Below are 21,099 nucleotides of genomic sequence, written 5' to 3'. Positions count from 1 at the left end.
GCACTACTCCTCTCATGTTTTTTAAATATTTTCCCTCTTGGTTTTTCTCCCCCTTTGTTCAGGCCAGCACCCAGCTGACGAGTCCCCTGGCCTCCCCCACTCAGTCTCCCACCCCGTCTCCCTCCGGCAGCGTCAGCAGCGTCTGTCCCGGCCTGGGACCACTACCCCTCATCTCACAGTTCCCCCGGCCCGGAGGACCAGCTCAAGGTACAAATGAAGAAGAAGAGAGAAGGTTTAAACCTGCACACACAAACAGCTGTACGTTACCTGGTAACAGGGACAGCAACAAAACTACAAAAAGCAGACCATGTAGTGGACATTACTTTTTTCTTCTCCTGTTTTCAATCCTTCTTCATTTCTAATCATAATTAATAAACTCGCCATGTTTTTTTTTTTTTACCAATTGCTAGTCTGGTCAAAAGTCTGGTAATTTTGGTTTAATCTTAGTCAAAGTAAACCATAACTATTTGTGTATACTTTGAATGTCGCAACTATTACAAATGTGTGCTTTAACCCCTGTTTGTGCCACAGTGACTTTTTAACCTGGTCAGGTGGTTGTTGGCCCTGAGCCAACAGCAGCAGGATCACACCAGTGGCGCTGTGCCACCAGGTCAAACCTCAGGTGGCTTCACCTCACCTTTCACACACAGAGCCGCAAGACCCTTACTGATAGAGACCCACAGTAATATCACTATGACCCAGGACTGTTATACCTAAATGAGCTTCATTGGGCCCTTTGACCCAGTTCTCATTGCTTGGTGTGCTTTACAAATGTTTTACTCTCCAGTCGTGTTAAAGGTACATCTTGATTTCAAAACCTTTTCCAAATCCATAAACCTATCGACAAGAAATCTATCAAGCACCTTCTTTTTTAAGATGGCAGGAACATGCTTTGATCTTTATATATTATTTATTGGACTCATTAGTCCATTTCTTTAGGATTCAAGACTTTAACTGGTGCTTTCTGTTTTTCAGGTGATGGGCGCTACTCCCTGCTGGGGCAGCCTCTCCAGTACAGCCTGTGCCCCCCCCTCATGCATGGCCAGTCCTCCTACAGCTCCCATCAGGTCAGTACTGGCAGGCCGCTGTAACGCATAACTCCAGCCTTCTACATCTTAAGGCTCAGATTGATTCTGCTCTTACAGACATTTCAAGAATGAATCGCTTTTTTAATTCAGTTCATGTCTAGCTTAAATGGAGCCATCATGAATCGCAAGCTCCAACATGTTTCTAAACACACTACACCAGGTCAAATGTACGCCTTCCAGTTTGTCATTTGTCAAGACAAACAATGACATTTATTATTGTCACAACACAAGAACATATTTTGTACTATTATAAATGTAATTCTTATATCTGCATTTGTTTTTACGTGTTGTTGAGGGTGATAGAAATGTGTTAGTGACCAACTAGTCACCCAGGAATATAAATAAAATATAGCTGTGGGACAGTGGCAACTTTCTTCAGTTCCAACCATAACATGTTGGCTGTGGAAATAATTTGAAATCGTCCTTTGCAGCATGTAACCGTTTCAATCCAAGCCATAGTGCACTGTGAGCTGGATATTTGTCTTCTGGAGTTTCCATTTACCAAACACTGATTGCTTTCACCCCCACCTAGTGCCTTGCTGTGGAACTGCATGTAATAATATGCCTAATAAAACATTTGATGTGTTCAGGGCCAAGGAGTAATGAAACACGGGGCACGAGGGAAAAAACAAACACTCAAATCTCAATCAACAGACCTCGGCACCACTGATGTTGGTAAGTCAGCCGTGCATCCTCACCGAGCACAATATCCCCTGCCAGTGATGTCCTGAAGTGTTTCTGCTGGCACTGAGAGGAGCGCTCTGTTCTCTGAGTGCTCTGTTCTCATGGAAGAGATGGTAGATAATGGAGGGCAGCTCGGGACCCCCTTGAAAAAGAGATGGTGCATCTCAAGGGGTTTATCCTAATAAATACATTTCAAATACAAAATAGGTTTATTTTCAGAATAGCTTTTTTTCCCTTAGTTTCCTGTCACAAACTCCTCCTTATTTTGTGATTGCCATTAAATAGAAATGAACACATTGAAACCTGTTGGATTCAGTGCGATGTGTTGCAATGCATTTTCAGTTCAACGGTATTTGTTTGACCTAGAGCGTCTTTGGGGGATTTGATGAGAGAAGAGAGGGTTCTATAAAAATATGTAGTATTTGTAGTTATTTAATAATCAATGTTTTATTATGAACATACAATTGAATTTCAGTATTCCAGAAGCCATGTTGATTTTCCAAGTGAGATTCCTCTGGCGTCAGATTTGTGCACCAATGCACGCTGTTAAAAGTCTGAAACAGACATGTCAGGTCTTCGAATCAGGTGTTTGATGTAAAGACCCTAACGTCCCCCGATCTCTCTGTGCAGTGGTGAGTCGAGTCCTGGAGGTGACGGACCTGCCGGAGGGGATCTCCCGACCGGAGGCTGAGAAGCTCTTCAACCAGCTGTCCATGTGCGGTGCCAAGATCCAGTGGCTGAAGGAGCCCCAGGGAGGCCGGGGAGGGGGCTGTGGCTCCTGTCCCGGGGGGGGGCCTGCAGGGCCGGGGGCTGCCGCCGGCCTTGGGGCCTGCATGGGGGGGAAGGGAGTCGACCCGGCTCACCTCTACACCGTCGTGGCCGTGTTCCCCAGCACCATGGCCGCCCAGAGTGCTTCCTTCAAACTTAACAACAGCGGAGCCAGCCTCTTCAAACTGAGGGCCGCCAGAAAGAACTATGACCTGCGCGTGCTGGAGAGGGCCAGCTCTCAGTGAGGGGGGGAGAGGCAGAGGCAGGACAGAGTGGAAGAGACGGACAGAAAGAGAGACTCTTGGTGGAGCGGTGGAACAGGAAGGAGAACTGAGGCGGACTGCTCTTATTGTACAATTTAAAAACAAAATAAAAAAAGTGTACTTGAGTTTAATGATGTGTCAAATGTATAAAAGGGAAGAAGGTGTGAATCATGAGGTGGCTGGGGTTTGGTTGCAAATTTGGTTTTGTTTTTATTCATTGTTTTTGTTTTGTATTTATATAGCAGATGAGCACACAAGAGAATGTGCGCCGTGGAATGTGCGCTGCCATTATACAGAAACACATGAAACTACACACACACACACACACACACACACACACACACACACACACACACACACACACACACACACACACACACACACACACACACACACTTACAAGGAGACACAAACAAACACACAGTCAACAGGGTCACGTAGCACATAAGAAAAACACACTGGACAGTCAAACCTTTTCCCTCCATCCTTTCCCTCCCAATGCTGTCTCTCCTTCCTTAACTCTCCGTCACCCAGTTGTCTCTTAATCTCACATATTTATACATTTTCATACGCACAGTTGCGCACCCTCTCTGCCCCCTCCCCACCACACGCTCTCTTTTCTTGCCATGTCTCATCCTGCCTCTGCTCCCTCGCCACCTCTCATGCTCCCTCACTGCTCTCTCCTCTTGCTTTCTGTTTGCCTTACTGCTGTTGTGGGTTTCTTGTATTGCGCTGTTTTTGTTTTTTTCTCAGAATTTTTTTTTTCGTTTTTTGGGATTCAATATATTTATATAAGTGATGTAAGGAATAAAAGAAATCTATATATTTAGTGATTTTTCTTTCTTTCCCCTTGAGTGGAAAAATGTAGGTCTTCCTTTATCCTTTACTCCTCCCCTCTTCATCCCCCTCTCCTCTCCTACATTTGTTTCCTCCTTACTGCCCTCTACCTCACTTCTTCGGCCCTCTCCTCTGACCCACATCCCCCCCACCCGAGTTCCAGCCCAACGTCCCATTGTGTTTGCGTTTTTCGTTGACAGCTGTGCAGAACGTTCAGAAGAAGTAGTTAAAGTGCACAATGATTGCATATGTCTACTGTAAATTTTATTTAATCTGTTATTTTTTGTTTGTTTTTAAAAATATAAAAGTCGAGAAAAAAATCTATCAAAACATCCTGTGTCATGTGGTTAATTGTGTGTGTGTGTGTGTGTGTGTGTGTGTGTGTGTGTGTGTGTGTGGCCGCTACAACAGCTTCAGTGTGACTTGGCGTCGCTCTCTTTGTTTTTTTTTTACTACGTGACTAGTAGGCCTACTGGTAAGATTCTTTCCAACAGAAACATAAATGTATCACTCCTTAAAATGTATGGATGCTGGATGATTTGAATCTACAACGCTTCATATCCTTTCAAATAGTTTCAATGTTTTTTTTGCATATATTTGTCCTTACTATACTGAAGTTATATTTCATCAATGCATCTAACTTTAAATTCAAAGCATACTTTTTCATTTTGTCTGTGGAGAACCCTGTTCAGCGTTTCAGTCCAAAGTTGTAGGTTAAGTTTGGTTAAACATTTTCTCACAATGGCTTCCTTAAATTCAGGAGTTGCGCTAACAGATGTCCGCTCTAGCTTCAGGTGAAGGAAAGCCACATTTTCCTTTTTAGACCAGAGGTATCCAAACTACGGCCCGGGGGCCATTTGAATCGGCCCTCGGCAAATTAAAAAAGAATATGGCCAACCCATGAAATTGACCTACAATATACCTAACCTCTAGTGAGCGGCCCAGCCCTTCGTATATTTTTTCTGTATTTGCCCCTCGGTGAAAAAAGTTTGGACGCCCCTGTTTTAGATCATTTGCACTTCTGTCCCGATGATTTTTTTCTCCATATATTTTTGATGAACTAATCTTATTCCCAAGAATGTTCCCAAAACATGTACGACATAAAGTAGAACAATACATGTATTATCTGCACCAGTGTTACAGAATACACAGAAAGATAGTAATTTTATATTTTTCGAAATGTTAACCTTTCTGACCTTACCTATTAATCATTCTGATATCGGCAACACAGAGTATTGGACCTGCTGTTCATCGAAGATATCCTTATATTCAGTATTTATAGGGGAGAGAATTGGAAGCCAAATAAAAGAGCCTGACTGAAAACTGAATATCAATATGTGAATGGAATGTGGAATGTTGATTCAAAAAAATACAAAAACATGTCAAAAGCAAAAAGCAGAAGAAAGAAAAACAGAAGATGTCTCACCAAAAAGAGGTATTTATCACGCTTTACTTGACAAATTAATTTTAAGGCTACTTTATACTTCTACCAAACAAAGATACATACTGTACTTTGTATTGTATTCTATCAATTTCCCTGCTATGAAAATACTTACTTTGTAGACTAAGTGTTTACTTACAAAATATATGAGCAGTTTATAAAATATGAAGCATTGTTTCAAATTAAACCAACAGTATATGGAGCTGTTGAAATCAGCCTAAACATTTAAATGCAGCTTACATGATAGCCAATATTACTGATCCAAATATTATGATAACACTCAAAGGGGCCGTTCTGCAGTACTTAGTTTGTTACTTGTGATCTGATGCTTTCTGTTCATTTCGTTGCCAAAACTTCTGTAGCCTTTGATTAAATCAGTTATTGAATCAAGCAGTCTTAATACTCTTTCAACTAATGGGTTTGGTACAAAATAGTTGTAGAACTGTTGTTTTTTGCTAATGTGAATCCAGTTGGTGCAAATACCAATACACATGAATCATATAAACTGGTAAAGAAGTCAGAAAGTGAATGTTTATTTTTGAACAACTTCTAATGTTTTTAAGTTACCTGCTCAAAGAAAGTAACATTAAAGAGTCATTTATAGTCATCACTTTGATATGCTTTGCTCCATATTTGTTTGGTGGCAATAATAGCACTACTACTACTACTACTACTACATGTATCTAACATTTTGTCACTGTTTTTTTCCAAAAGACTACAAAAGTCAAATAAAGCCCTCTGGATCCTGATATAATGGAGAATGAGGCAGAACATTTCTATGTCAGCGAGAGAGATTCAACCTCCAGAACGTCTAGCAAGAAAAGCGAGAAGACGGCCTCCTCCCCCTCCTCAGTAACCTCTGAAGTTGCCAGCACTATCGTCTCAGAGATACTTGAACGATCTACTGGGAATTTATGCGAGCTGTTGCAGTCTATCTCCAGGTGGGAGGCTGATGACGATGGAGATAAATCCTCTGCTGCTCGTCGTGTTAACCAAAATATTGAGCATGAGTTGGACCGTTTCTTTGGCCTCCGGCGTCTGTTCGCAGAATACCTGGGAGAGACACTGGAAGACGCAGACAAAGACATTGTTCCTGAGATAGATTCAGCACCAGGACCATCAGGACAAAAAGGACATGAAACTACAACTACCAGTACACAGACATCTCGTGATTCTGATGGGACAGATGAGAAACCTAAAGGCAGTACGATCTATGAGAACGTGAAGTCTGCATTGAAGCACTGCTTTAAACTGGAGCAGAAGAGAGCAGATCAGAACTATGGCTTTCCATGTCCTGAAGAGGCGTTTCCCACGGCCCATACACCCCCCAGTGAGGACATCAGGGACGCAACGCATGAAGACCTGAGCTCTGTCCCTCTGCAGTTGGTTGATCATGTGGAGCATGAGAATTTGATTGTGCGAAAGACTTTAAAGACTTCCTCACACACAGGTGAGATTGTCGGATTAGACAGCAGTGACTCAACATCTAAAGGAAATATCCAGAAAAGGGTGTGCTTCCAGGAGATGGATGAACCCTCCCAGAACAAAGATGTCTGCCAGACTGCTCTGACTGTCAGTGCACAGGGGTTTTGTAAATCCGACTGGAAAGATGTGAAATCTGCAAACAGACGTGAAAGCAACATCTACAAGAATATGAAGTCTTCACTGAAGAGCTGCTTGGAATCAAAACCGAAGAAAAAGGTCAAGCTGGCAACTGAAAAGGATTTGGATGAAGCTGTCGAGTCTGGCTCTACAGACCTTGTCACAAACACAGAGTCTACACCAGGACCCTCAGGGCAGGATCTTGAACCTCCTCAGGGCCACCTGGCAGCTATCAGCAACTTGACGTCCAGCAGTGAATCCCCGGAAGAGATATGTATCAGTTTCTCCACTGGCTCCAGTGAGGACTTAAAGTTTCCTGAGGAAGTAGACCTGAGCTCTGTCCCTATGGACCTGATGGATACGGCAGAAAGGAATGACACACCAGAGAGTGTCATAGACAATTTGATGGAGGACGAACTAGTCACAGTAATGGACGCAACACCAACAGTTCCCCTGGTGTTGCTGGGTGCAGGATATGTGGATAAGTTAGTCGAGACAGCCAGCAGTGAATTGACGTCTGAAGACAGTTCTCAGACAAATTCAGGATCCCTGTTTTCTGGAGAGTTGTCCTTTATGGTAATTGATGAACCCTCCCAAGAACACGAAATATATGTCTGCCAGACTGCTCTGAAGGACAGTGCAAAGAGGTTTTATAAACCCTACTGGACAGATGTGAAATCAGCAAGCTCACGTGAAAGCAACATCTACAAGAAGATTAAGTCTTCACTGAAGAGCTGCTTTATATCAAAACCAAAGAAAAAGGTCTGGCAGGCAACCGAAGAGGATTTGGATGAAGCTGTCGGGTCTGGCTCATGTCCTTACTTGACATTTGAACTCAGTAACCTGACAAATTCAGCATCCCCGTCTTCTGGAGAGTCGTCTTTTGTGGAAGCGGATACACTCTCCCAGCAGATAGACAAAGATATCTGCAACCCTGTTCAGGCTGTCAGTACACAGGAAGAGTCAACAAGCAAGGACTCAACATCTCTCTCTCCATGTCCAGAGGAGGACAGACTTCCTGAGCATTTCCAAGAGGACAATGTAGACGCAGCCCTACCCCAGCTCACTGGCCGGAAAAACATCTTCTACAAAGCAGTCAAGGGATTCTATGACAGCATTAACGAAGAGTACGTTATTTAATTTCCTCACTGAAAGTCCTTTGAACACTTAAATACAATTCACATTTGTTATGTTTTTGGGTGATTTGGCTTTGTTAAACTGTTTGCTTGTTTTCTTTTTTAGGCAGCGGATGGTATTAGGAGAAGGCGTTTATGACCTTAATGTGAACGACAAGCTGGCTAGCGTGTGCATGGAGGGGCTGAGTCTCATCATTGAGACCATCACCGACACCCTTTCAAAATCTGTGAATCAATATGCAACACCGTGCGGTTCCTTGACCTCTTCCCAGGCATGTGCCAATTTGTCCTCAGAGACTCTCCAAAATAAATGTGTCATCATAGAAGACAACCTCCAGCAGAGTCTGAAAGGCTCATCTGCCGTGGCTCTTAGTAGCTTTGTTGATGCTGACATGTATCTTGGCATAACTCCAAAATTCACCGAGGGCATCTTGAGAGCGATCAGTGATGAGGTTACCTCTGTTCAGTCAGAGACCATAAATGCTTTTCTGAGCGGAGGATCCTCCAATGATCACTCTGACACCTGCTGCAAGTCCTCATGTTGCAGGTTATGCAAGAGGAGGCCGGCAATCGTGGAAGTGCAATCCCTCTTTACGCAACACAAGATAGTAAAAACCGCAAAACATTCAGATGCAAGGAGTAAAGATGACAAATCTAGCAGTTCTCATACAGGAAGAGTTCAGGAGAATAAGCTGGAGTGGTGGATCTGCTTTCGTAAAATGAAGGAGAAGAAGATCCATCCGGTTTCCGACAAACAAGGAGACACGGAGGTCAGAGTGTCACCAGATAAACTTTCCCCTGGACACAAACTCTCCTCGTCTCCTGGAGCCTCATCGAACGTCTGCTCCACCCCTCTGGAGTTGTTTGATTATGAAGATGAGGATGACACATCAACGGACACCGGAAGCAACCCATCTCCAAACTGGTTTGACTTTTTTCGAATAGATTCCATGGAGGATGAGGACGAGGAGGACGAGGAGGACGAGGAGGACGAGGACGAGGACGAGGAGGACGACGACGACGAGGAGGATGACGAGGAGGAGGACGAGGAGGACGAGGAGGTTTTCATTGTCCCAGAAAACCGAAAAAGGTTACTTCCGTTACAAACTCAGACCATGAAGAGAAGCCTCTTTTGTCCTCATTCTGTTGATTCTGACTCTGGGAAGATTGATGTCATGGCTGCCAGGAAGCGCAAGGATACATTCACCTGGGTAATGAAATTGATTAGACTAGTTTGAAAGAAAACACAAGACTATATTAAACAAGATGAGAGAAAACATAGCTAAGTTACATAGAATAAAAAAGCTTAACTAAAAGGCACTGTTCACTTTTGCCACACATTTGAAAGATAAATGAATGACACTTGATAAAGCCATTTTGGGTATAAAATTACTGGAGTTCAGGTTTTCGTTTGTAGATATTACTATTATGTTTGCTGTTTTTCAGGATCTGAGGTTCTGAAATTAGAGTTGGCTTCTTTTCCAGACCTCTCGTGTCATCTTTACGCTGAACTGTACAGGTTTATTGTTTTAAAACTGTTTACTTATGCTGTTTTTACATTTTAATCACAGGTTCAGAAAGCTTCAGCTTGGGATCAGCCTGTCCAGACCGAAAGGCCGTGTCTGCTGAGAAAGATGTTCTGCTGCTGTTCCCTCAATGAGTGACCTCTCCACCAACTGAAAGCTCTTCTCTTTCTTCTGCCTTAACTGTTCTCTAACTACAGACACAAGACTACTGCAACTACAAAGAGACACAAACAACTACAAAGAGACCAAAACAACAACAAAGAAACACAAACAACAACAAAGAGACACAAATGACAAGTTTATTCCCTCTCTTCCCTACCCTTCTTTCTATCTCGATAAAAATAAATAAAGATATAACTGCAAGTTAGTGTAGTGTTTCTGTATTGTCAATGGTAAATGATGTCCTTTTCTGGTAGTATGTTGCGTTTGTAACATTGTTGAGGATCTATTTAGTGGGTTATCTGGCGCTTTCAATCATATCACATGATTTTATTTCATTTTAAACACTAAGGGTTTAATTTAAGGAGAAAAAAGGTCACATCATATAATATGTCGTTTTTAACACATTATGTAGTTTATTTTTGTACAGGGCATTATACTGTAACCATGGCAAAGGGGTGACATGACTGTGTTCTATGTCACATCGAAGCCAGTGGTCTCCTTTTAGGCTAACATGTATGATTCAAGAGGGAACTCCTTAACATTATTCCAACTGAGGGCTTTCCTCACATTTTGTGCTGCAAAATCATGGGATGAGCTTCCAGAAGATCATGTAGGCTCCTTAACTCTTTAAAATAAAGATTGATAAGTTATTCTAAAAAATAGTATTATGTCCAACTATAAAGCTGATCTGTGACAGTTATTGTTATTTTTAAACATTTAAAAGTATTTCACATTTAGTGATTGAGATTTTTAGTTAGTAAGTTACTGCACATGTTATTCATATTTGGTTGAAAATCATTTTTTCAAGATTTCACTTTCAAAACTGACAAGATAAATAAGGTGCTCAACTGTTTGGGAGTGTGACAATATTTAACACGACGTTTTAATATGCTGTGAGTGAGGCAACTGAAGCTGAGCAGAAGCTTCTCAGCTTCAGTAGTGCTCAGCTGTCCCAAGCAGTCACACACACACACACACACACACACACACACACACACACACACACACACACACACACACACACACACACACACACACACACACACACACACACACACACACACACACACACACACACACACACACACACACACACACACACACACACACACACACACACACACACACACACACACACACACACACACACACACACACACACACACTGGGCTGGGCTGGGCTGGGCTGGGTTTGCCTGCTGGCATTACTCATCCAATCTCCCACCTGTTGGAGTCTCATTTGGAAAGTTGAGCATGCAGGGGACTGATCAGCAAAGCAAAGCCAGAGAAAGTCTGAAGCTTCAGGGATTCCTATGTTAGGAACCATCTCACTTTTAGAAGACGTGGAATTCCAGTTTTACGGTCAGTTGTATGAATGATCTACCCTCTATCCTCTTTTAACCCATTACTAACACTCTCTGTTTAGTGTTGGGTCGTTTCTTGTTTATGAATTTTAACATGAAAAGGACCAAAGCTTCACTTGGGGTTCCTTGATATCAATTGGAGTAACCTTTTTATGATTTTTAAATTACCTTTATCTCAGGATTTCATTTATTTAGGAGAAAAACCTAAATTAATACATTTGTAAAGTTTGGATCATAATTTGTTCCTAAGTTCAGGACATATGGAAAACCTGATCACAATATTCTTTTACAGAGCCTTCATGAAAAAGTGCCTCGTCATAAGGTTACAACCAAAGAGATTAAGAACAATGGCCAAGCCCAGGGAGCAGGCACGCTAAATGCTCAACATTCCTCCAAATGGCTTGTTTTACACAAACTTTTTGCAGTTATTGTGCTCACTTTTTTACTCATTGTACATTTTATCTCTTTTAAGACAACTTTTATTGGTATGCAAAAAATATCTATAAAATACATTATTGGTTGTCGGTTTAGTTATCAAGAGAAGGGGTCCTTTGTAAGGTAAGGAATCACTGGTGTAGAGCAACCAGAGAAGGGGGAAACCCTCTGGATGTGTTTGCCATACATTTAATAAAAAGCCATGAGAAAGGCTCATGAGTTTAACTTTTTTCAGGAACAGAACTCACTGTTCACTGCATCTGATAATAGACTGCTGTTCACTGATGACAGAAGCAATGCAAATCAGAGGAGAAGGTCTATGAATTCAAGTAAAAAAAACAAGAGAAATGTTAATCTTATTTTCACCTGAGGTTCCTGGATGGTTATTTATTATAAGTCAAGCTGAAATAAGTTGCTTTCCTATGTGATATGATGACTTACAAGGATTTTAGAGGACACTGTTTGGGGGAATCCCTCTACAGAAACAGAAGTGATGCTCTGTGTTTTGTTGACAGTGCCATCTGCTGGTCCGTGCTCTGAATATCTGGAGGAACTAAACTTCAACTGACCAAACGACACCATGGCTAACTGCGACTTGTAAGTTGTCCATATGTGGATAACTGATGCAAAAATGAAAATATTTGTAAAGTAAGGAGTTTTTAGGCCAGCATCCCTATGTGTGGTCTCTTTGTAATCCTAAATAACATTACATCTCATATGTAGTCATACACCAACACCAAACATAAATTACACTTAAGAAACCGTAAAGATCCCCCAAGAAAACCCCCCAGAATGTGACTTCTGAGGCATTCGATGACTCAGTCAGACCACCGTGAAATATAAACCACATATTTGTCTTTTGCGTTTCAACATTTGCTTCTCTGTGTGACATTTGCTACCCCATGATGACAGGATGGATGACAAGAACTCTGTGGATATTCATGACGACCCCCCTCCCCCCGATAATGTGATGAAAGAGGACGACAACACGGTGAGACATCCTATATCCTCAACATACCATGTGGTACACACACATCAAGGGGCTGTATACCATTTATACACGCCAAGCAACTGCACACAAATGTTACATTACATTGGGAAATATTAATGTTGGATGTCAACATCCAACATTGAAGCTTAGGCTATATCCAAATCAATGGTTGAATACAATTAAATTACCAAAAACTAATTTTAGTTTGATTGTATATCTAGTTTTAGTGGTATGACATAGACATAGTTTTGGACTTGCTTGCTTAGAGTTTTAAATGAACAACTTTTTGCAAATCCATAAAGTTTTTCAGTCCAAAACATCACTTTTTTGAATCTGTTATGTTTATTTATTGGATTTCATACAGCCTCTTGTCTTGTTATCACTGTTGGGACAGATATCACGTCCTCTGTCTTTATGCTCTCTTGATTTGTGAAATATCGCCAAGGTAGTTTGTATAAGTCGACTCTAAGCTGAAATGTACTGACACAATGTGGGAGGTTTGTTTAGGATTGATGTCAGCTAAATAGAGTTGCAGAGTGATGGCGCTGTAATGTGTGAACTGTCCCGGGTATTATCAGTTATTATAGTGTAAATCCACAGCCAGCGGCCACAGGACGCCTCTAATCCTGCCAGAGATGGAGAGTCAGAGCCAGTGCAGCCTGTCAGGCGTCCCTCTGAGTGTGTGCATGTGTGTGTGCACATCTTTGGATGTGTGTTTGACATAGGGCTCTGTTTGACTGTGCTGTAGTATATTTAGGAGTAGGTGGCAATGTGGAGCTTTGTATCATTCAGTGAGGAATTCTGTCTTGCTCCGGTGTGTGAGCACTATATTTTAAGATGTGTGTGTGTGTGTGTGTGTGTGTGGGGGGGGGGGTGTCATTAGTCACAGCTCTGACTCTGGCTGATCTGATACAGTTTGTGAGAACAGACACCAGACAGACTATATGACTCAGTCCGCAGGGTGCTTCAGTATTAATAGCATCGTTCTTAATTATCAATCTGCTAGGCTGTGGGTGGTGCAGGCTACTAAGAATGATACAGAAGTAAAAAGACAAATCTAGGACAGTAATAAACAATTCAATGAAATCCTTAAACTGAATAATTTATGAACAATTCATCTTTTTTCCCCCGACTTTGCTTGATTGAAGACACAAATAAATTGCCCGAAGGCTTTTTGACATTCTCCATTGCTGGCTGCTGTTACACTCAATTTAAGTGCATTGTGTTTTATGTTTTCCGGCAGTTTTGTATTGAACATTTATGACCCACTGCCCTTTCATCACCCAGGTGTATTTCATATATGATGAGGAAGTAGAGGTGGAAGAAAAAGAGGAACTTCCTGTAGAACCAGTGAGACCAGTCAACGACAGCCCTCACAAGTTTAAGGACCATTACTGCAAGAAGCCAAAGTTCTGTGACGTCTGCGCTCGCATGATAGTTTGTACGTCCACCTCTCTTCCTTTCTTGAAAGACAAAAAAAGTGGACCTCAGTGCCTCTTGTTCTTCCCTGATGTCATTTCGCCTGATTTTGTTTCTCTCCTCAGTAAACAACAAGTTTGCATTGCGATGTAAGAACTGCAAAACCAACATCCACCACCAGTGTCAGTCCTATGTGGAGTACCAGAAGTGTTTTGGCAAAATTGTGAGTTTATGGAGTAATATAGGCGTTAACACAACAATGCACTGCGGAGAATTGACCTTCAGATAAACAGTGTACATGCTCCTCTCCTCTTCCAGCCTCCAGGATTCAGGAGAGCGTACAGTTCTCCTCTGTACAGCACTCAGCAGAATGCCACCGTCTCACAGCTGCTGCCCTTTTGTGAGTCCAACTTGTGTACATTTCTTAAAGCTAAATGGACCATTTTGCTTTGCTTAATCTTATTGAGTAAATATGCTTCCACATGTAGAAGTATTTACAGATGATGCAAGAGCACAAACATTTTTGATCAATCTTTTAATGTTGACCTCCTAATCATTAGTATTTAGTCATGTATTTGAATTATGACACCATCATCAGATACCATAAGAGTGGCTGTTCTTTACAAAATACCACAGCTCTACCCTGCTTAAACTTTGCTACGGTGTGTCCAAAGTCACAAATAAGACTAAGATTGCTGGGATAACAAAGCATGAACAGCCCTTCTTTAAGTCCATCACTGCAGACACATTTAAGTTGATTCTACTTAAATATACTTTGTTAGAACTGCATACTCATCTGAATGTGTGTTTTCTCTTAATGTGAATGGATCAATGACGTTTGATGCGCAGCACAGTCAAACCGCACCGACCCAGTGTTTGAGACGTTGCGTATCGGTGTGATCATGGCCAACAAGGAGCGTAAAAAAGGGTCAGATGAGAAGAAGAATGTGAGTGTAAATGCACAAACAACATTATATTTGTATTGCACCTTTTCATTGATGTCAAAGTGCTTCACTCAATGTTTAACATATTCTCTACAGTACAACAAGTACATCTATGGATTTGCTAAGCTGCTTTTATTTGAAAGATCGGAGTACTTTGTCGACCATTGTTTACTGTGTGAACTACTTCACTACACTTTGATGTATGGGTATCCCTGGTGTGTTACAGTATATTTGTTATAATGTCTTACGTAACATTTATCTTACATTGATTAGATGATGATGGAGGAGGATGATGATTCCCAGCCAAAACAGGAGGGTGAAGAAGGGGAAGAAGGTGAGTGAGAACAGAAAAGTTATCAACATTGGAAAGGGATTGTTTGGTTGCACCCTGGAAGGAAATGTTTTTGTGTTAAATAGATAAAAGAAAAGAAAAACTTTCATTATTTGTTTGCCTTCAGTTTGTGCTTTTGGGAGTTTTTTCAATGCTAATGTTTAACCACGACAAACTGTAAATAACATTAAAAAGTATTAACAATGATTACATTTGGAATGATTTGGTTTTTGGTCTCATTTTTATTCTTGCGACGTATCAGCAAACACAGAAGGAGACAAGGCTCCAGTAGATGACAAGGTATGAAAATGTGACAATTTTAAACAACAACAATGATGTAAATGAAAACAAACTAAGATACTTTCTTAAGGCAGCACTTTATGTGTTTTTGTTGATCAGAGTAAAAAGCTCAATGCAGGGAAGATGGGCGTGTTCAGTACGGCTCACTACTACATGGCTCTGTACCGCTTCAAAGCCATAGAGAAGGATGATCTGGACGTTCAGTAAGCCCCCCCCCCCCCACCCCCCCTCAGCCACAACTCGCTTAATCTCTCTCTTAGTGTCTGTAAAGCTCTTCTTTTATACTATTTCCCTGACTGTCTCACTGCCAGCAAACATACTGTTTTTTGTGTCTCTTCTTTATTTGAATATTGAATATCCTGTGTTCCCAAGTGCTGGTGACCGCATCACAGTGATAGATGACTCCAATGAGGAATGGTGGAAGGTGAGTCCTACTGTAGATTAGTTTTCTCATATTCCTCTGTGTGTTTTTTTTTTTTTTTTACTTTACAGAAACTTCTCAATCGCTTTATGATCAGTTAGGTAGATTTTCTTCATTCTCCATTCGTTTTTGGAGAAAGAAGAGTTATTGTGGATTGAGGTTTGAAACGAGTAAAGCGTTCAACTGTGATACATAGATCTGCAGCTTTGCAAGATGGCAATCTGTTCCTAAGTTTTGACCTTTTATACTTCAAAATGATACTTTAAAAAAAGTTTAAGTCTACCATTTATAATTTACAGTTTCTAGGCTTCAGCCTCACTTTTATTTCCCTCATTCTGGTCTCTATGGTTAAATAGGCTTTTTCTTTGAATGAACATCATTCAAAGTAGGCCGCACCATACAGTGTCTATCTACCCCTGATTAGCTATTGCACTTACAGTCCTGACATTGGTCTTTGCTTTCAGGTCACTCAGGTTACAAAGCTACAATGAGCAATATGTTCATGAACACTACATTAGAAACTGGGGCTGCACCACTTCACTGTAAAAGCTTTCATCCACCAGGGGAAGATCAGAGAGAGAACCGGCTTCTTCCCGGCCAACTACATCATCCGAGTGCGAGCAGGAGAGGGGGTCTACACTGTCACTCGCTCCTTTGTCGGCAACAAGGAGAGGGGCCAAATCACTCTGAAGAAAGACCAGGTTAACACACACACAAACAAACACACACACACACACACACATACACACACACACACACACGCATGATTATATAACCTAACCATATATGCGTCCTAAAAATAAACCTAATCCCAGTATCCCTAAACTGAACATACTAAAATAAAGATTTAAGAGCTTGAAATGTGTTGTGTATATCTATAAAATATGTTGTTTGAGGACAGTTTATCGTCATAAGTACACTAACACAACACACAGTGTTTACATTACACACAAATACACCGACACATTAATGCGGCCTAAAGTACTGTGTGACCAGTTCTCAGATCAATTATCTATGGATCTTTTGCTTAATTAAGTCAAACTAAATCCACTGTTATGCATACACTGGAGACATTTCAAGCCTTAATAATTAATAAACACAATGATTCAAAGGACGAAGGCAAAAATAACAAACACAGTAATTATTCAGTTCTCCACACAAGGGTTTTCAAAAGTGAATCAAAGAAAAAACATAATGACTTCCAGTTCAATTAATTCAACATGGTCTAGATATTCAGTTAAATACAGACATCGTGTGTTGATGGATATGTGATGGATATAAAAGCATGAATAGACACACGCACACACACATGCAGATGTCAAGCATCTGCCCTGAGACAGATGTTGACTGCTTCATGTTTGGTCACTGACATCTGAAACAGAGTGGAACTTCGCAGCTGTTTTAATGTAAACCTTGTAGTAAATTATCTGCACATTAACTTTAAATTCTTGTTCTTCAGGTGAAAACTTTGAAACTAGTAAGCATTAGGCCTCCCATTTATTGTTTTTATAGTGTCTTGTTGTTTTTATATTGGCTTGTTGTTGCGTGTTGGCACCTTGAGTTTATTGTAATTTCGTTGTACCTGTACAATGACAAAATTAAAGATCTATCTATCTATCTATCTATCTATCTATGCATTGCTATCTGCAAACATGGCCTGTGAGCTGTCCATACATAATTGCTTTAACAGATCTGTGCTAAAGTGCACACCCTTCAAAATCTGTCTTTACATTTGTCTCCAACTGCAGCTTAACCCCATACGTAAATCAATTTGGGTCAAATCCTTTTTTATTATCGGTCTGTCAGATTGTACAAATCACTTTACTTTTTGCCTACATGCACTGACATACTGAAGTTACCCTAAGATGGCTCCAAACATGTTTGTTTCTGTTCTTAATTGACATTTGTTGAATGTGTTTTGCATTTATAAATATGTCATTGCACACTGAACTGTTGAATTACAGATACATTCTGCCCAAAATTGTTGTGTCAATAGATCTGTTTTTGATTTGTAGCGTAAAGAATCCCACACATTAAGCCCACACTTGTGAACACAAATGTCCAAGTCTAAGTGTGTGTGTGTGTGTGTGTGTGTGTGTGTGTGTGTGTGTGTGTGTGTGTGTGTGTGTGTGTGTGTGTGTGTGTGTGTGCGTGTGCGTGTGCGTGTGCGTGTGTGTGTGTGTGTGTGTGTGTGTGTGTGTGTGTGTGTGTGTGTGCGTGTGCGTGTGCGTGTGCGTGTGTGTGTGTGTGTGTGTATTCTCAGATTGTAGTAAAGAAAGGGGAAGAGGTAAACGGCTAGGAAGCTCGGCTTCTTCCCCTCCAACCTGCTGCAGGAGATCTGAGGAGGAGGCAGGCGTCAGCTTTCATCTCAGTTTCTTCACCGGCTTTGGCAGCTACAGTTTTCTTCTAAAGCAACACTCTCGACTTTCTTATGTCTAAACGCACAACCTTACAAGGCAACTCTGCAAAAACAATTCCGATGAATTTACTCAGAGTGATAGAAGCCATGTGTTAAAAAGGGAGATAATAACAAAGTAAAAGTGTAAAGGTTTAGTCTACAAACATGTAAGTGTTTTACCTCTTTGAACCTGTGTGCAGCACACAGGTCACTTTCAGTCATTTGGTTATAAGGCTTATTTTGTATTTCAGATATATTCTGACAATGTCACTGAAAGTGAATTTTTATATTCCAGGACTTGCTTTATCAAGGAGCTCTTGTTTTTTATTTTTGTATTGCAATTTTTGTGAACTATACTGTATATTAAGCATGCTTTTGTGATTATAATAAAAGGAGGAGGTTGTTAAAGATCTTTCTGTGAACACCACAATTGAGTCATTGCGCCTTTCCTTGAAGAATATGAGGCTTGGATTATTTTGTTGGGCTGCTGTTCCTTTTTCACAACTATTTCAACAATAATATTGTACACACTATTGTATGTAAACTGATCATGTATTACTGGTTCTAAACCAGCTCTGAACACTAGAGACACACATTTTTAAGGTTTATAGGCACATTTAGTAACATGCTGTTAGTATGGACAGGACAGCAAGTATTCTCCCAATCACCATCAATGGGATGTAATGCCAAATGCACTGCACTCAGTTACCTGTAGCTTTTATACAATTTTAAATATGTGATATTTTATCAAACTTATCACTTCACATGTGCATTTAAATGTAGGTATCATCATGACAGTAGTGAAAAACAAAACCTTTTCAGATTAACATGAAATGTGTTGTATACAGACTTTGGACAGAACGTGTGTGTGTGCGTGTGTGTGTGTGTGTGTGTGTGTGTGTGTGTGTGTGTGTGTGTGTGTGTGTGTGTGTGTGTGTGTGTGTGTGTGTGTGTGTGTGTGTGTGGGTGTGGGTGTGGGTGTGTTTGTGTATGTGTGTGTGTGTTAAAAGGAACTGTCAAAGATTTCTGAGTAACTGAACATAATTTGGTGAATATGTGCTGTATTTCTGAGCCATTATTGTTTTTGGAGTCATTCATATTGGATGGGAGAAAGCTTTTATTTTATCTATCATTTTGTTTCTCAATTCAAATGAGACGGAGGCATTTTCCAGAACTTCAAAAGGATGCAGAGCTATTTTCTGTAGCTACCCTGAGTGCAGTGTAATTATCCTTAGGAAACACTGTGGGGATGGCTTGCTATGTAAAGTGACAGCTCAGAGATCAGGTATGCAGGGAATGGCATCTGAACGTCCAAAGAGACATTCCACTAGTGACTTCAGGCCTGGATAACACGACAGCTAGATAGACAGAGACAGGTTCACTTTTATTTGTTAACGTACATATCTATTTTAACATTTCATCTTGCCTTCTGATTGTTGTTAATACAATACATTCTTTAATTCTTGTACATTTGCTGTGTCACTACTCTAGGATAGATCCCCCCTTTGTTTATGTTTATGTTGTTCTCTCCCTCTCTCTCATTCTTTCAACGATCACTTTTGGATGCAGATGATGAGTTGCCTGGTCACACCTCCTTCCCACTCTGTTGTCTGTCAAAGGAAAAAGGGAGCAGCGTGGCCCGAGCAGGTAGCGCTGCCAGGCTTCAGCAGTCCTCTGATAGGACAACAGGGCACCCCTTCAGACACGGGTCACCTCCTCCTGGGAAACAGCCTCTGCTTCATGTGGCTGAGGACCCATGGTAACCGCGTTGGAAGATATCCCAGCTGCCATGTTGTCATCCCCGACCCCCTGACCCTGCCACTCTAGACAGGCAGGATGGAGGAGGGTTGCCAAAATGTTTGTGGATCGGGTGGGTGGATAATTTTATATGAGTGTGTGTGTGTCTGAGTATGAGAGTGCACTGGTGAGAGGTTGAGGGCATGGGGTGGGGTGACGGTTTGATGCTGTGGCAATGAATCTGTTTAATGCCAGACACCACATCCAGAGACCAACTGTTAAACTTGTATTTGCTCAGGTTTATATCAAACAATGACACATACATAATATTGGAGAGTTATAAAAGGTTCATAACCTCAACATAAAGCATTATTTTTTTAATTTCACAAATCCCCAATACATTAAAATCTAATGTAATATATAAGAAGATTTTGCATGTGTAAAAGTATACTACACTGAAAACAAAGTGGTCCGGAGACACAGTGATCATGCAATGATGATTTTACCCAACAGAGGTCCCCATTGCCCCTTGTAGAGCTTACATTCTCATTGTCAATAATAGTTGTGAAGCGAATGTGGGGGCTTCCAGGCCAAAATATCTCAGGCTGGCAAATAGGGAGAAATTATTTAATGATAGTGTGGTTTTGAAAAACTGTGCAGAGCTGCTGGAATAATTATATTTGGTCACTAGAAACCATGAGACTTCCCAAATACAGTGTTTCTAAGTGATTATTTTCCCATGCAGACATTGTATTATCAGCTTTCCTCATTATCTATGGTTCTTGCTAAATTTAGAGATCACGTGACAGATAATAGCTTGATAATTCCCTCTCCCTAATCCGTGATACCAAGTTGTTAATGATCACACCCATGGGCGCAGTTTCAGGCACACAGCTTGTTACTTTCCATGCATATCAGACATCTTCTTGAATGCTTAATTTGCAGCACGTTTGCACAGCATCAAAAGGTAATATAACTTTGTGAGGTGTCAAACTGCACTTATGGATGTGCAGAATGTGGCGCATCCCTTTTTAAGAGTGCACGCTCTGCATCATCTCATTGACCCACCGTGTTCAGAACCACATTTAGCATCCAGTCGAATAGAAAATCCATCTTCTCCTCTGCCAGCCAGTGAGAAATGTAACAATGTGTGAGGAGAAATAATAACATAAAACTATATTAGAGATTCTCTTTGCCTAGCAGAGAAGGTATTGATTTTTAGAGAAATATTTCAGAAAGTCTGCACCATGGGC

General features: G+C 41.0%; 1 protein-coding gene and 1 pseudogene across 12 annotated transcripts in view; both read left to right on the top strand.

The window, feature by feature from the left end:
* r3hdm2 (R3H domain containing 2) overlaps positions 1-3,970 on the top strand; it is a 50,109-nt gene extending 46,139 nt beyond the window's left edge. For all 11 annotated transcript variants that reach the window (XM_079683753.1, XM_079683757.1, XM_079683754.1 and 8 more), the window contains 4 exons: positions 63-207; positions 976-1,067; positions 1,679-1,763; positions 2,403-3,970. In XM_079683753.1, coding sequence (XP_079539879.1) covers positions 63-207; positions 976-1,067; positions 1,679-1,763; positions 2,403-2,785 — 705 coding nt within the window. In that variant the 3' untranslated portion in view covers positions 2,786-3,970. The remainder of the gene's footprint in view (positions 1-62; positions 208-975; positions 1,068-1,678; positions 1,764-2,402) is intronic.
* A 6,793-nt stretch (positions 3,971-10,763) lies between these two features.
* LOC307040100 (SH3 and cysteine-rich domain-containing protein 3-like) lies at positions 10,764-18,399 on the top strand (annotated as a pseudogene). The gene is made up of 13 exons (XR_013810661.1): positions 10,764-10,868; positions 11,821-11,902; positions 12,218-12,296; positions 13,584-13,737; positions 13,841-13,938; positions 14,034-14,115; positions 14,565-14,662; positions 14,933-14,993; positions 15,253-15,290; positions 15,390-15,493; positions 15,663-15,714; positions 16,275-16,412; positions 17,975-18,399. The product of XR_013810661.1 is annotated as an SH3 and cysteine-rich domain-containing protein 3-like (transcript).
* The last annotated feature ends 2,700 nt before the right edge of the window (positions 18,400-21,099 follow it).

The sequence above is a fragment of the Notothenia rossii genome (assembly GCF_949606895.1).
Source record: "Notothenia rossii genome assembly, chromosome: 5".
NCBI classification, from domain to species: Eukaryota; Metazoa; Chordata; class Actinopteri; order Perciformes; family Nototheniidae; genus Notothenia; species Notothenia rossii.
This window is presented reverse-complemented; position numbering and strand designations above follow the sequence as displayed.